This window comes from Oncorhynchus mykiss, chromosome 15, assembly GCF_057628025.1.
Source record: "Oncorhynchus mykiss isolate SJ-2025 chromosome 15, ASM5762802v1, whole genome shotgun sequence".
Taxonomy (NCBI): domain Eukaryota; kingdom Metazoa; phylum Chordata; class Actinopteri; order Salmoniformes; family Salmonidae; genus Oncorhynchus; species Oncorhynchus mykiss.
Window position 1 is genome coordinate 36,615,997 of NC_143036.1, and position 16,979 is coordinate 36,632,975.

At 43.0% G+C, this 16,979-nt stretch overlaps 1 protein-coding gene across 26 annotated transcripts in view; it reads left to right on the top strand.

Annotated features, from left to right (window-relative positions):
* LOC110490021 (rho GTPase-activating protein 12) overlaps nucleotides 1–5,780 on the top strand; it is a 92,058-nt gene extending 86,278 nt beyond the window's left edge. For 25 of the 26 annotated variants that reach the window (XM_090199935.1, XM_090199939.1, XM_021563102.3 and 22 more), the window contains 2 exons: nucleotides 521–626; nucleotides 4,572–5,780. In XM_090199935.1, coding sequence (XP_090056061.1) covers nucleotides 521–626; nucleotides 4,572–4,746 — 281 coding nt within the window. In that variant the 3' untranslated portion in view covers nucleotides 4,747–5,780. Of the gene's footprint in view, nucleotides 1–520; nucleotides 627–1,101; nucleotides 1,238–4,571 lie in introns of those variants that run through there. The other variant, XM_090199942.1, reaches the window with a different exon arrangement.
* Nucleotides 5,781–16,979: the final 11,199 nt, after the last annotated feature.

Genomic DNA, 16,979 nt, shown 5'->3' on the forward strand with positions numbered 1-16,979 from the left:
TGTATATATTGTCCATGAGTTTCTATTGGATAAACAATATGGTTCAAGAGAAAATAGTCTAATTAATGAAAAAACAATTATTTTCAATTAACTCTTCCAACTATTGACTTTTTATTTTACAACTGCCACTAGTTTGGCTCCGAAACATTTAAAACAAAGACATATTGACATTAAATAAATAAACGCTATTTCATGCTGAAACTCTAATATTAAGCACCGAAGGTATTCACTAAATTGATGGTTTATTTTATATATTTTACATGTGATAAGGCCACAAAGTGGGCCAGGGATAATTACAGACACTTGTGATAATCTGAAGTACCCAAAAGGGCTAGGAGATGTCTTGTGATACATTACATAAAACCCTTGAAAGTTACTGAAATTCTAATAGTTTACTGGTAAACTTAGAAAGTTTCCAGTAATATACCCTTAATTTGCAACCATAATCAGGATCATGTAAATGCTGTGTTTCTACATATGCAATGAAACTAATGTCTTTACATTTTTCCCTCTGTTCCAGAATGCTCAGACTACAAGCAGCGGGTGAATATGATAAAAGACTTAATCAAGCATTTGCCAAAACCAAATCACGACACAATGCAATGCCTCTTCAAGCATCTCAGAAGGTAAGTAAAAAGCATCCTACATTTCTGCTAAGCTAAAGTCAATACTCGCTGATGAATGACAAGACCCAGCTCATAATTCATTTTGCTAGTCTGTTTAAGAGTAGCCTGGGAAGCCGCTAGCGGGCTTTATGGATCTCCACTATTGTCTGGGCTTGATGTGCACAGTCGGTAATACACTCATGTCCCCCTGTTACTGGTTCGTACATAAAGCATTTTCCATTCAGGCTGCAAAGGCTTTGAATTCCTCTTAAGAAGGAGGCGAGAAGGAGGGAGAAAGAAAACAGGGAAAATATTCATCGTTTTTTTTAAATAGTTTTTTTGCCCATCCGCCTCTTTTCGGAGGACAAAAATAAACTTTGTTTTGTACATTCTACACACATTTTACATACATGGCATTTTATTTTATTTATTTTTACACTTGTTACATATCAAGAATCAAGTAATTTTATATATTTTTTATACACATTACACCTAGATACAGTTGAAGTCGGCTAATTGACATCATTCGAGTCAATTGGAGGTGTACCTGTGGATGTATTTCAAGGCCTACCTTCAAACTCGGTGCCTCTTTGCTTGACATCATGGGAAAATTTAAATAAATCAGCTAAGACCTCAGAAAATAAATTGTAGATCTCCACAAATCTGGTTCATCCTTGGGAACAATTTCCAAAAGCCTGAAGGTAACACTATCATCTGTACAAACAATAGTACTAAAGTATAAACCCCATGGGACCACGCAGCCGTCATACCGCTCAGGAAGGAGACGCGTTCTGCCTCCTAGAGATGAACGTACTTTGGTGCAAAAAGTGCAAATCAATCCCAGAACAACAGCAAAGGACCTTGTGAAGATGCTGGAGGAAACAGGTACAAAAGTATTTATATCCACAGTAAACCGAGTCCCTATATCGACATAACCTGAAAGGCCGCTCAGCAAGGAAGAAGCCACTACTCCAAAACCGCCATAAAAAGCCAGACTATGGTTTGTAACTGCACATGGGGACAAAGATTGTACTTTTTGGAGAAGTGTCCTCTGGTCTGATGTAACAAGAATATAACTATTTGGCAATAATGACCATTATGTTTGGAGGAAAAAGGGGGACGCTTGCAAGCCGAAGAACACCATCCCAACCGTGAAGCACGGGGGAGGCAGCATCATGTTGTGGTGGTGCTTTGCTGCAGGAGGGACTGGTACACTTAAAAAATAGATGGCATTGTGAGGGAGGAAAATTATGTGGATATATTGAAGCAACATCTCAAGACATCAGTCAGGAAGTTAAAGGTTGGTCACAAATGGGTCTTCCAAATGGACAATGAACCCAAGCATACTTCCAAAGTTGTGGCAAAATGGCTTAAAGACAAGGTATTGGAGTGACCATTACAAAGCCCTGACCTCAATCCTATAGAAAATGTGTGGGCAGAACTGAAAGTGTGTGCGAGCAAGGAGGCCTACAATCCTGACTCAGTTACACCAGCTCTGTCAGGAGGAATGGGCCAAAATTCACCCAACTTCTTGTGGGAAGGTTGTGGAACGCTACCTGAAACGTTTGACCCAAGTTAAACAATTTAAAAGCAATGCTACTAAATACTAATTGAGTGTATGTGAACTTCTGACCCACTGGGAATGTGATGAAATAAATAAAAGCTGAAATAAATCATTATCTCTACTATTAATCTGACATTTCACATCCTTAAAATAAAGTGGTGATCCTAACTGACCTAAGACAGGGAATTTTTACTCGGATTAAATGTCAGGAATTACTGAGTTTAAATGTATTTGGCTAGGGTGTATGTGAACTTCCGAATTCAACTATAGAACATGAGCTTTTAAACCCACCCCTCAGCTACTCCCAGGGGCAATACCAAAATAAGTGATCTAGTGATTCTGTCTATTTGCAACTAAATCTGTAGAGCTGAGATGGTTATATGCCCCATATACATAACATTCTGTTTGTGGCAAGAATTTTGTATAATCATTTTTTGGAATCAAGAGTTGTTTGCGTATCCGTTCATGAACCATGTGCCACGGAATCGGCACATCAAAAATCTCTCCCCAACTATCTTGCCACCTGTATGGTGCCGCGGGCAATATTTTGATCCTCAAGTAAAACTGATATACAGTGGGGAGAACAACTATTTGATACACTGCAGATTTGCAGGTTTTCCTACTTACAAAGCATGTAGAGGTCTGTAATTTATCTTAGGTACACTTCAACTGTGAGAGACGGAATCTAAAACAAAAATCCAGAAAATCACATTGTATGATTTTTAAGTAATTCATTTGCATTTTATTGTGGTGGAAAATAAGTATTTGGTCAATAACAACATTTTATCTCAATACTTTGTTATATACCCTTTGTTGGCAATGACAGAAGTCAAACGTTTTCTGTAAGTCTTCACAAGGTTTTCACACACTGTTGCTGGTATTTTGGCCCATTCCTCCATGCAGATCTCCTCTAGAGCAGTGATGTTTTGGGGCTGTTGCTGGGCAACACGGACTTTCAACTCCCTCCAAAGATTTTCTATTGGGTTGAGATCTGTAGACTGGCTAGGCCACTCCAGGACCTTGAAATGCTTCTTACGAAGCCACTCCTTCGTTGCCCGGGCGGTGTGTTTGGGATCATTGTCATGCTGAAAGACCCAGCCATGTTTCATTTTCAATGCCCTTGCTGATGGAAGGAGGTTTTCACTCAAAATCTCACAATACATGGCCCCATTCATTCTTTCCTTTACACGGATCAGTCGTCCTGGTCCCTTTGCAGAAAAACAGCCCCAAAGCATGATGTTTCCACCCCCACGCTTCACTGTAGGTATGGTGTTCTTTGGATGCAACTCAGCATTTTTTGTCCTCCAAACACGACGAGTTGAGTTTTTACCAAAAAGTGATATTTTGGTTTCATCTGACCATATGACATTCTCCCAATCTTCTTCTGGATCATCCAAATGCTCTCTAGCAAACTTCAGACGGGCCTGGACATGTACTGGCTTAAGCAGGGGGACACGTCTGGCACTGCAGGATTTGTCTGCTCTTTTTCTGTCAATAACCTACAGTAGCCTGTCAGTCCTCACTACTATCTTAGTTTGTTGACTTATTCTCAGATTGATATGTCTGAGGTACACAGGACCAGGGGACCTATAAGTAGGGTTCTGGGTAGATTCTCAGCCCATTGGAGCTCGGGGCTATATCATACAGTATGTTCAGAATGACATTTGCCTAAACACTATTTGCATTTATATGGCCCTGTGTTTGCCATAATGCAATACCTTTAGATCTGGTGTTTGTTCTAGGGAATGTATTGTGTGACATTTTGTCTATATGGAAGTGTATCCCAAATGACACCCTATTCCCTACATAGTGCTCTACTTTTCACCAGGGCTCTGGTCAAAAGTTCTGCACTATATGGGGAATAGGGTGCCATTTGGGATGCTTCCTATGTATATGAGACAAGGGGATTTAATTGGGTTTTCCAATGAATAATGTTATTGTGTGGCGCAGCGTTACTGTATCCAAGAATTTTGATTTCCATTTAAAAGCAGCGATATTGCCTGCCGTTGTTTAATATTGTATTTTGCATCTTATGTTTTTCTAATACTAGCAGTAGCTTACTTAATAAATGTTATATACATTTTGTCTCCAGCGTATGTATACCTGATCCCTTTGTTGACCAACCAACATCTGTAATGTGTTTTCTAAATGATATGCCTATTTCACCAAAACGGACTGACCATAGGGCAGTGCGGGAAAATGCCAGATGGTTCTGGTCCATCTTTAGCCCAGTGGGCCTGTGTAAATTGGGGGTTTTGCGCATAATGATCATTATTTGGCTAACAATGGGGGCCTCAAGGAAAAAAATGTGCCTTTGTGTTGGAAATGCCTGGCAGATTTCTGCTCGCAGTCTGTCCCTGTATCCCACTCTTTCCCCCTCTCGCCTTCCTGTCTCTCTCCAGGGTGATTGATCATGGGGAGGCCAACCGTATGACGACCCAGAGCGTAGCGATCGTTTTCGGCCCCACCCTGCTCAGACCTGAGACGGAGACGGGAAACATCGCTGTTCACATGGTCTATCAGAACCAGATTGTTGAGCTCATTTTACTGGAGTATGAGAACATATTCGGCAGGTAGAAAATAAACACCTAAGAACAACACCTGAGGTAAACTCCTGTGGAAGAGGATGGTCTGATTGAGTGGTCGGACTCACCCAATACCGCTTATTTTTGTGACTGAAACATTGCTACTGTGGACCCAGCAATTTAAAGAAAGAAAAACAAAAATGTAATTATTGTTCATTTGATAATAAGATTAATAAAGGAAACTAGTGAATGACTTTGCACTTAACATTTTGAGAGAGATGAGTAATGATGTAAATAAATACAGATGTCATTCACTTTGGTTCCCATTCCTGCTGTGAGTAGCAGGGCGGTGCAGTTGCTTCAGGGGAGAGTGTTGGTTGGTTTGTTGGTTGGTGAGCTGGCTGGATCTAGGACCTGGCATGGCATTGACGGCGGACGGAGTGCAGTGTGAATGGTGTGGATGGATCTCCCTCCGTGTGTGACGTGATCCAGTGGATTTGAGTATACAGGGTATAACTGTGTTCTACACTGGATTCCTATGGCCAGTATTAAGTACATACTATATACAACAATAGCTTGGTGAATAAGACGTTCATTGTTTTGGACTGGAGTGAAACAGAAGAAGAGGATTGTGGGATACATTGATGTGGCGTAAAAGAAACCGCTGGAGTGACTTCCGGCTTTCTCTGATGACATCACAACACAGGAAGCACAACTCAATCCAGATGATTCAAACAACTAACCACCCACTGAATAACTGGCTGGCTGGGTGGTCTGATCTCCCTCTGTCAAGTCAATGGAAGCCCATATCCTACTACCGTGTGGTAGAATATAGACCATGCTTGGTCGTCTGTATAAAGACTACTCTCATTGCTTTGTGTTGGAATAATAATAAGATGAACCTATGAACTGGATATTCTCAGTGTTGTGGAACATTGACTGTTGACTTGACCTCTGAATTTTGTGAAGTACAATGTAAAGCCTCAGTTGTGTGGATACAGAATCAGTATTAAATATGGGGGCTCTCTGACGGGACCCCAAAATTATGTATGGGGTCTCTCGGAGGGGACCCCTGGATCAACTGGATTGGACATAGTCATGTGTATTAGCTATATTTCCCCGACTTTATAATGAAAACATTCACCACAATCAGATCTGGGAACTGCATTTTAGCACTCCTTTCCCTTTATAATACACTACTTTTGACCAGAGTCTTTGACCAGTCAAAAGTAAGGCAATTTACAGGGAATAGGGTGCAATTTTGGACGCGAACAGGTCACCCTACCTCCCTCGCTAGAACTGGAGCCCCGCCCCTTCCAGATCTACCCTTTGACCCTAGTGCAATCATCAATAGTGGTCAGTCAGTATGTCACATGACTGGTTTTGGGAAGCATCAAAACAAACCTGTGTTTGGGGGATAATACCGTAAATGAACTTGCTATATCTGAAGACTGGCTGCATCCTAAATGGCTTCCTATTCCCTATGCATAGGCCCTGGTCAAAATTAGTGCACTATATAGGGAATAGGGTGCCTGCCATTTGGGATGCACATAAGATCTTCCCTAATGTGTACAGATAAAGAACAGATGTGTGTTATTGTCTAGTCTAACGTGCTTTGTATGGTAGGCCTCTGCTAGTGAAAGGCCTTCATTATAAGTGTAAAAGTGTTGGCTTTTCAGTGAAAAGAAATGGAGAAGGCAGGGAATAGCAGTCAGTCTTAACATGACAATTTCAGATGAATACTGATTATGTCCCAAATAACACCCTATTCCCTATTTAGGGTGCCATTTGGGATGTAGGCTCAAGCCTCTGTTCCAACTTCATAATAACTCTCCTTACCTAAACTAATCTCAACGGGACTGGGACTGGAGAGAAAATGGTACTGGAAAATAGTATTAAATTCAAGTTTATGGTGATGGAAGGTACAATGCAAAAAAGCCTCTGTGCAGCCTACATTTAAAAAATATTTCCTTATTGAAGTATGTATGTTTTGATGGTGAGTGGTTGGTTCAACGAGTGAAATATCACAGATTTTGTAAATTGTTGACAAAATAGATTGTTACAAAAGAGGAAATGGTTTTGAAAGTGTATCTTGATTTTGACGCATTAAGGATTATAATAAATACCGCTTTGATGTCATACAAGCAAACCACACACCCGGGAGTCCAAATGTGCACTTCACATTTCCATATTTGAAACTCCTCATTTACAGTATCAACGTTTATGATCACTGTTTGATCCACAGTTACAAGGATGACACGTGTTATACCCTGGGGCAGGGTTGTCCTGAACAAAATGAGCCTGTTTGTCATATTGTGAAGAAAATTCGCTCCAGACCACGCACTTGAATGCATTCATGACTACAATCTATGCACACCAAATGACAATATCTGAAGTAAGATTGTATTTTATATCTTAGCATGTTGGCAATAGAATAAGCTTACAAATGATGCCCACATGACCCATATTGCGATTTAAAATAGAGCCTGGACTCGAACCCAGAATCTCTAGTGGCACAGCTAGCACTGCCATGCAGTGCCTTAGACCACTGCGCCACTCGGGAGGCTTGAAATTAAATTTGTTTTGATTGTATAAATAACTAATTGTGTGGTGGTGGGGACGCAGGTGTAACGTAGATGCTGGGAGTCAAGAAGCAGGTGCAGGTGGTTAGTTTAAGATAACAAATAACATGGAACGATACAACGTAGGAGTAGCATCTAGACATGAACAACAGAAACAATACTGCCTGGGAAAGGAACCTAAGGGAGTGCCAGATAAAGGGGAGGTAATGGAGTCCAGGTGTGCTTAATGATGAAGCGGACCGGTGGTTAGTAAACCTGCGAAGTCGAACACTGGAGGAGAGGGGTGGGAGTAGAGGCAGCGAAGATGGAAATCACGGATGATGTTGGGATACAGAATGTCCTCCACCTGAACCCAACACCGCTCCTCTGGGCCGTACTCCTCCCAGTCCACCAGGTACTGGAGCCGACCCCCACGACGTCGGGAGTCCAGTAGGGATCTGACGGCATAGGAGTGAGCTCCCTTGAAAGAATGTGGGATACGATAGTCACTGGGAAGCTGTAACCTATACGTCACCTTGTTGACCCTCCGGAGAACCTCGAACGACCCCACAAACCGGGGGCTCAGCTTCTTGCAGACCAGGCGGAGTGGGAGTTTCACTGCAGTGGTGGTCTGCCTGCTCCTTCTGACGGTGGACGGCGCACTGTAGTCTTACGTGAGCCTTGCTCCACACTTCTGCGCACCTGAACCACTCATCAACTGCAGGAGCGTCGGTCTGGCCTGGGGTCCACCGAGCCAGAGCTGGCTGAAAACCCAGAACACACTGAAAGGGAGTCAGCCCGGCGGAGGAGTAACGTAACAAATTCTGGGCGTACTCCGCCTATGGAAGGAATCAGGCTCACTTTTCCTGCCGGTCCTGGCAGTGACTCCTCAGGAACCTTCCCAGCTCCTGGTTCATCCTCGCCACCTACCCGTTGGACTGAGGCCTATACCCGTAAGTGAAGCTGACCGTGAGCCCGAGCTTCTCTATAAAGGCTCTCCCTACCCGTGATGTGAATTGGGGCCCATGGGGAGATGATGTCGTTCGGAAGGCTATCATGCCGGAAGACCTGCTGGAATAGTGCCTCAGCGACCTGGAAAGCAGTTAGGAGTCCAGAGAAAGGAATGAAACAACAGGACTTTGAAAATCTATCCACAACCACCAAAATGGTGGTGAAATCATCAGAGGGGAGATCAGTGACAAAGTCAATGCATAGATGAAACCATGGACGATGAGCCAGGGAAGGAGTTCCCTGCTGCAGCATGCCGGCGGGACTTAGTTTGAGCACATACAGAACAGGAGTTTACATAGCGACTAATGTCCTATGCAAACTCTGGATGTCCAGCAACGACAGCTGTGTACGCCCAGGTCGGCAACCGATCCCTTATCTCCGTGGAAAAGGTAGATGCACTCAGGAGGAGAGGTAGTGGGTACGGGCTCCCTCCCCAGAGCCTGGAGGATGTCCACATCTACGTCCCAGACAACAGGGGCTATGACTAGAGAGGAAGGGATTATGGGTGCATTCTGGACAGGACCCTCTCCCGAATCGTTGTGCCGGGACAGGACATTGGCTATGGTGTTCTTTGAACCTGGGCGATAGGTCAGCGTGAAGTCAAATCTTGTAAAGAAAAGGGCCCACCTTGCTTGGCGCATTCAGCCTCCTCACTGTCTGTATGTTCTCCAGGTTCCAATGGTCAGTGAGGATGACGAATGGGTCCTTGGTGCCCTCCAGCCAACGTCTCCACTCCTCTAATACCAACTTCACCGCCAGGAGCTCTCGATCACCGACGTCATAATTCCTCTGCAGGGGACAGTTTCTTAGAGTAATACGCACACAGATACAATTTCTGTGGATTACCTTGTCGTTGAGACAGAACTGCCCCCACGCCCACCTCTGAAGGGTCCACCACCATATATTGTGGCATCTGGGTGTTTGAGCAATGGCCTGAGATGAAACTTCCCTTCAGTAGACTGAAGGCCTCGTCAGCTGCTGGACTCCACACCAACCTATGGGGACCACCCTTGAGGAGAGAGGTGAGGCGATGGAGCTGAAGATCCTGATGAAATGGCGGTAGAGGTTGGCAAACCCAAAAGAACATTGTAACCCCTTTATGGTGGTTGGGACTGGCCATGACCTGACTGCATCTACCTCCTTGGCATCCATCTGCACTCCTTGGTCGCTGATTTGGTAGCCAAGGAGCCTCCCGATGGAACTGGCACTTCTCAGCCTTGACAAACAGTTGGTTAGCCTGTAAGCGTTCCAGGCCTACTCGGATGTGAACAATGTGATCCTCCCAAGGTAGCCGAGTAGCATGTCCCGGAACACCTCATTGACGAATGCCTGGAACCCTGACGGAGCATTGGCTAAGCGGTCTTCCATTCATCCCCCTCCCGGATGCGGATGAGATTGTATGCACTCCGGAGGTCCAATTTGGTAAAAAAAACTGGCCCCGGGGAGCTTGATGTTTGATGGCTGCCGGTACCAACTGGAGAGGGTAACGGTACTTGGTGGTGATTTCATTGAGTCCTGTGTAATCAATACATGGGCTTAACCCTCCATCCTTCTTGGCCACGGAGATGCAACCTTGTAGGAGCGCCTCATGGATGTACTCCGCCATGGCCTGGGTTTCAGCCACTGTCGGAGGGTAGATGTGACCCGATTCCGGTATGTTGCGCATCACTACTTCACAAGGTAGCCTTAATATAATGTGAACTTTCATGTGCCTTAATATCAAACCTGTATGCCGTCTGTAAATACAAAATAAAATTGTTAAATTGCGAGCCTAGTTCGTTTAGTCACAGAGAAAGACAGCAACCTTCCCGCTAGCCATGATTGGCTGAGATAATAAGTGGGCTGGACATACCGAGAGATGAGTTTGGATTGGTCTACGGTGTTGCATCTTGTGTCTATAAAATTAGCTGCTCATCATGCCTAGATAACTCTTTCTACTGCAGTTTTTTTTATATATATATATATTTTTTTTTTTTTAATTTTTAAAAACATTTTTATCAAAGATATAACGTTAGCCTTGGAGAGCTGCAAATATGTTTCTATACTGCTCTCAATAACATTGCTGCCCTGAATTTATCAGGCGCTATTGACAAAGGTCAATGGGAAAAAGTTGTGATGGACTACTTTCTGGACGACCAATGCTGACCCTCACTCACTCTAAAAAAATAATACGTTTTGAAATCAGTGGAACACAACGTGCCAAACACCCTGTGCAAACTAAATGGAAACAACACATGTCTTATAAAAGGGGTTGCAGTCTGCCGTGAAGCTTTCATCCATGTATTCAGGTAAGAATCTAGCTACAGGTTCAGATATTATACTTTACTAATTTTGTCAAAGTTGTTTTCATTGCAAGCTAAAGCATGCTGTTAACTAGCCAGCTGGAGTTCGATGGGCTGACTTGCTAACTAACATTAAACCTAACGTTATTTGGGAAACTTTAGCTTGCTATGACTATCAGTTTGTATTGCTAGTGTTGTTGCTCTATGGATTGGGATTATAGTAAAATGATTTGCTATGTCTTAACAAAATATCCCAAATTAAACCTTGCTGTTAGTTAGCCAACGTTAGCTGAGGTTAACTGGCTGGCTTGCTAGTTAACAATAACTTGTGTATCAGGTGTGTGTAACGTTAGTGATGTTTTCTCAGAATGCCATTTCACAATGCTAGTTATAGCCTATTTATAGCTAGCTAACATTGAACCTATTGGTTAACTTTAGCTAGTTAAAGCTTGCTGTTAGCTAGCCAGTTGACGTTAGATGGCTGGCTAGCTACAATAGCTAACATTACCTTTATGAACTGTGTAGGGATATCTCAGAATGCTATTTCGCATCTATTGTTTAATAAACAAAATATTTTAGCATCTGGAATTTGTCTTTCAACATCAATCAGTAGAACACGCCTGACTCTAGGTTAATTGATGTTGTGCAGGTGAGTTAATGTTGTGCAGGGTTGTAATGTCTTATGATTGTTGTTGTTGTTGTTCCCTGTTTTACAGCTTCGATGCTCTGAAGCCTGGAGTTGTCTCCAAGGAGCGTTTGGACTGTCGGGAGCAGGTTCCCATAGATGGTCTGCCTGTAAAAGCACCAACTTTACCTCTGATTGTATGCATATAACTGCCTCGTCTATCACTGATATCGTTCTTGTACAGACTATATATTTGATTTATATTGACCATCTATTTCTGATATTGCTACTATGCACGTAACCATTTGGCTGTACCGTTTTACACCTTCTGTAGAGACCATCCACTTATTGATCATCCAAAATATTGATATGCCAATTGTCCACCACACAAATAGCCTCAGGTTTCAACTTGGGTTGTATGGCTTACTATGTGATAAGTGTGAAGGCATTTGGGCAGTGGTGTAAAGTAGTTTTGTGTTATCTGTACATTACTTTATATTTTTTTGGCAACTTTTACTTTTCTCCATACGTTTTCCCTGACACCCGAAAGTACTCATTACATTTTGACAGGAAAATTGTCCAATTCACACACTTATCAAGATGTCATCCCTACTGCCTCTGATCTGGCAGACTCACTAAACGCAAAATGCCCTTGGCTCTCCGTCAATAACAACAATCAAATTGTGCCATCTGGTTTGCTTAATACTTAATTAAGTACATTGTGCCCCTGGCTGTCTAATAAATAATTGTGCTCTCTGGTTTAATAAGGAAACTATTTATACTTTTTCCACCACTGGATGTGGCTGGGGGTTAAAGCGTTTTTCACATGACCCGTCCATTTAGACAAGTGTGTCTGGGTAAGTGTCATCTAATATTTTAATCTGGACACTTTGTTTACCTGGAATTTTTCCTTATTGTAGGCTACTACCACTTTCAGTCTTAATCTTTACACGACTCACTGTTTAGCACATGATCTCACATGTGAATCCTTAAATAGATGGGTGGGGCTAGGTTTAGAGCATGTGAACAATGCTGAATGGGTGTAGACAAAGGAGAGCTCTCTAGTAGGTACCAAGACATTTAAAGGCCCTTTTCTCAAAAGTGAGTTTACAAGTGTATCAACTTTCAAAGTAGAAGTACTTTCCCATTCTTTCTCATGCGTGTATGATATTCCATTTTGTAGCTTTGAGTCTACTTTTATCCCATGTAAAAACAGTTTCAAATGTTGCTACATAAGACCGAATCCAGGGGGAGAGTGACAGATGCATCTGCGTGGGGGCGCAGAGCCTGCAGGCAGGTCAATGGCATAGTCCCAGGGGCGATGAGGGAGAACGATGGAGCAGGTTTTGGAAAATACCTCCCGCAGTTTCGGGTATACCTCCGGGAAGATGGACAACCACAGGACTCTAAAACCGATGTGGGGGTAGGTCCTCCGGCATTCAGGTGTCCAGTCTGATTTTCATCATCGACCATGAGATGGTGGGGTTGAAGTCAAGGGAGGCCGACCTTGTGAGCTGGTGCACTGGCGATTTGGGGGATGTTCTGATGGATGAACTCCAGGGTGAGTAGTTTGGTTTTGATTTGGATCTCTTTTAGTTCCCATTTGGACTAATCTTCCAAGAGTCCTTAAACATTAAAATACAATTTATAATAGGAACACATTTTCACATATAACACACTATTACAAACATACATAATATACTAACATAATCACCCAATAAATACTCAATCTAAAAAATATTGATTATTCATCTACTTTTGTCCCACAACATTTCTATATATTATATTTAAATCGTTTTAAAATAATATTTAAATTCATATATTGAAAGTTCTCTGGTTTGCTCTTAAATTATTCAATTTCTTTATTGCTCTAAATCGAAATGTTATTTTGCCTATTTCCTGTCTGGATAACGCATAGATGGTGGACAATCTATTCCTAGTATTTACAGAATGTCTGTCTCCTACCAACTGAATACCATTGTGAATAGAACTTGGCCGTTTTAAATGATGTATATTATGAAATAAAATAAGCATGTTTTTTTCAATTATCTTGTCGATTGATGACCAACCAAGAACATTGCGCATGACTGCAACAGAAGAACCATATCTCCACCTTAAACCAATCCTTGCTGCTTTGTTCTGTGCATTCTGCAACCTCCTAACTTCACTTGATGATGCATTTCCCCAGACCACAGAACAGTAGTTCACCTGACTCTCAATTAAAGCTTGTGTTATTTGCTGAATAATTTTTCCTGGTAAATATTTAGCTATCCTTCTGATTATGCATGCTGTTTTAGTATATATTTTTTTACATAGATTAGTTATTTGAGACGACCATGATAAGCAGTTGTCTAGCTGCACTCCCAATAGTTTGGTTCTGCCACTTCTTCAATTTGTACTCCTCCCATACTTCATTTCATCCCATGCTGTTTTGGCCTTTTCCTAGTGTAACAAACCAACATAACTTTGGTTTTCTTGGTGTTTAAAACAAGTTTGTTTTGGCACACCCACTCCCTGACACTCCCAAATCTCCTTGTAAAGCTTGCTGTACCTGTTGAACCGATTGTCTTGCTGCATTAATTGTAGTATCATCTGCAAATATAGTAGCTTAAGTTTCAGCTAAGGCATAGGGAAGGTCGTTGGTATATATTAAATAAAGAAGTGGCCCAAGGCAGCTTCCCTGTGGTATTCCACAGTTTAACATATGAGGGGAAGAAAATGAACCATTGATATAGGTGGACTGTTTCCTGTCAGTTAGATTTGACTGTACCCTATTCAATGCTACCTCCTTAAAACCATACTGCATTAATTTTGTGAAAATCATTTAATGATCCACTAAATCAAATGCTGCACTGAAAACTAAAAATAGTACACCCACAAACGTGCCATTATCCATAGCATTGAGCCACTGGTCAGTCATGTCAACCAATGCAGTGGTAGTGGAATGGTTTTTGCGATAAGCATGCTGATTGGCTGTAATCAGATCATTCTTTTCCATGTACTCCCATATTTGTCTACTCATAATACCCTCCAATATCTTACTGAGTGTAAGGGAGTAGACTAATTGGTCGACTATTGGCAGGAGTAATGGGTTCTTTGCAGTCTTCTGGAATAGGACGCAGTTTCGCATGCTTCCATACATTTGCAAACACCCCCTTTTCCAGTGACCAATTAAATATGTATCTCAGTGGAACTGCAATCTGGGGAGCACCACAGCGAAGCAAAAAATTGTCCATAAGACCATAACCTGTAGATTTACCATCAAGAGGTTTAACACCTCCTCCACTGACACCGTTTTGGTGATGTGTATGATGGTCCCGGAACCTAATGGCCGATAATCAAGGGCTTGAACCGGGAAAGGAGAGGAGAGCGGGTATGAGGTGATGTTGAGGGAGGCGGCAAGGGTCTTGTCAATAAAGTTCCCCGCGGCACCGGAATCCACTAATGCTTTAGAAACAGTACATGAGGGAAGTCAACTAGTGCGATCGACACCAAAAAGGGTTTGTCAGAAAGTGATGAATAGGATACTCACACCTGCCCCAGGAGGTGGAAGATCACATGACCGTCTCTCTGCTCTCGTGGAACCCGAGTTGGGACATAACGGACACCGCTGGAGCTGGTGCCCTCATTGATCACAATAGAGACAAAGCTCCAGCTGTCTGCTTCGCTCCGCCTTTCCTCCATAAGTTCAGGCTCTGATCCAAAGTGTTCAGAGGGAGAGAGAGATAAGTGATGTGAATGCCAACGCTCCCAAATAAGTTTATCCAGAAGGATGGCCATCGCGATGAGTGTGTAAAGGGAGGTTGTCATCTCGACAGGCCAGTTCCGTCTGAACCTCCCTGCGCAGTTCTCTTCTGAATAGCGTACAGAGGTGAGCGAGTACTCGGCAGCTGTCTGGTCCTCCTGCCATAGTTGGAGTAGGCGCTCCCCCCTCTGCCCTCCGGTGGATGATCGAAGATACCTCTGAACCGAGCCATGAACCCCTCATAAGAATCCAGCTCCTCCTCTCTCAGATGGCCGTGGCCCATTCCAACACCTGCCCAGTCAGCAGAAAAATAACTGTGGCAGCCTTGGACCTCTCAGTGGTGGGGGCTCCCATCTGGTGTGCAAAGTAGAGGGAGCACTAGCAGGAAGCCACATCCTTTAGATGGGGTGCTGTCATATTTATCAGGGAGGGACAAACGGCATCACTGACCTGGCCGGGTTGCTGAATGGGCTGGCTCGACTAGTAGTAGAGTATCCTCCGTTAGTTGAAGGGAACGCGCCTCAGGTATGTTTGAGACGTTGAACACTGCGAAAAACTTCTTCCATAGCCGTCCCCAGTTGCACCAGCTGGTCATGGTCTTGACGAAATAGGTATCCCTGCTCATCGACCGTCTGGGAGATTTCCTACTGCTTCCATTTTGTGAGGCAGTATTCTGTAATGTAGACTGGGAGTCGAGAAGCAGGTGGTAAGTTTAATATAACAAATTACATGGAACGATACAACATAGGAGTAGTGTCTAGACATGACCTACAGAAACAATACTGCCTGGGGAAGAAACCTAAGGAAGTGCCAGATAAAGGGGAGGTATAAAAGTGAGGTAATGGAGTCCAGGTGTGCTTAATGATGAAGTGCAGGTGCGCACGTAATGATGAAAGCCAGGTGTGCGTAATGATGGTTCCCAGGAGCGGTGGTTAGTAAACCGGCAAAGTCGAATGCCAGAGGGGAGAAGTGGGAGTAGACGTGACAGCAGGGCTGTGTTCCAAATAAAAAACGGTAAGTGTGTTTGCATCAGGTCCTCAATGGCAAAGCTAGTAGAGCTAAAAAATAAAGTCATAAACGTGTAAGGAACTGCACAGTTTGGAGAGGTGTGTGGCCACTTGGAGACACCAGTTACACCTCTCACTCAAACCCTTTCTCATCTTGCACCTACACCAACATTTCAATGAATATGTCATATGTTACCGAATATATCCAGAGTATTTTCATATTTTGTTATTGACAAATGCTGTGAAAAGTACAGCAAATGTAAAATGCACTTAAAATCAACAGTGTAATGCTTGGATTCAGTCTTGTGTCAGGTGAACTGGTGTGTCCTCAACTTTGGTCTGATCATTACCCCATAATCTCCAAAGTGTTCATTTGCAACCAAGGTCATGCATATGATTTTATAGGTCTTCTGTTAGAAACATTCCCGTGTCCCAAATGGCACCCCATACCCTATGTAGTTCACTACCCTATTCCCTATGTAGTTCACTACATAGGGAATAGGGTGCCATTTGGCATGCAGACATGAGTAGCCTAGCAGTTAAAGAGTGTTGGGCCAGTAACAGAAATATGCTGTGGTTAAAGCCCTGCCCCCCATTAAACTGCCCCCCGCACTTCTTTGATTCAGAGGGGCTGGGTTGAATGCAGAAGACACATTTTGGTTTAATGCATTCCGTTGTGCAACTGACTAGGTATCCTCTTTCCCTTCCCTGTCCCATGCAGGCTAAATATTACCCCAGGCCAACTAGTTCTGTTCATTCCACTGGAGTATGGAAAACATAACATAGATTATGAGTGTAGGACAATAACTTAAAGGTATTATCATTAAACAATGTGCGTTCTGGCATGTCAATGATTGTCTGTCAGGAAATTTAACAGTTCACAGAGGTGAGTATAGGATAGCAGTCTGCACTAAAATGGAAATAGTATATTTTCTTTAATCTGCTTTTCCCTCCCTCTTTCTTCCTCAACCTCTCTCTCTCCATCTCCTCCATTTTATTTGTCTGTCCCAGCTCCACAGTCTATATTTATGTGCCCCATCAATGTTTCAGTGTG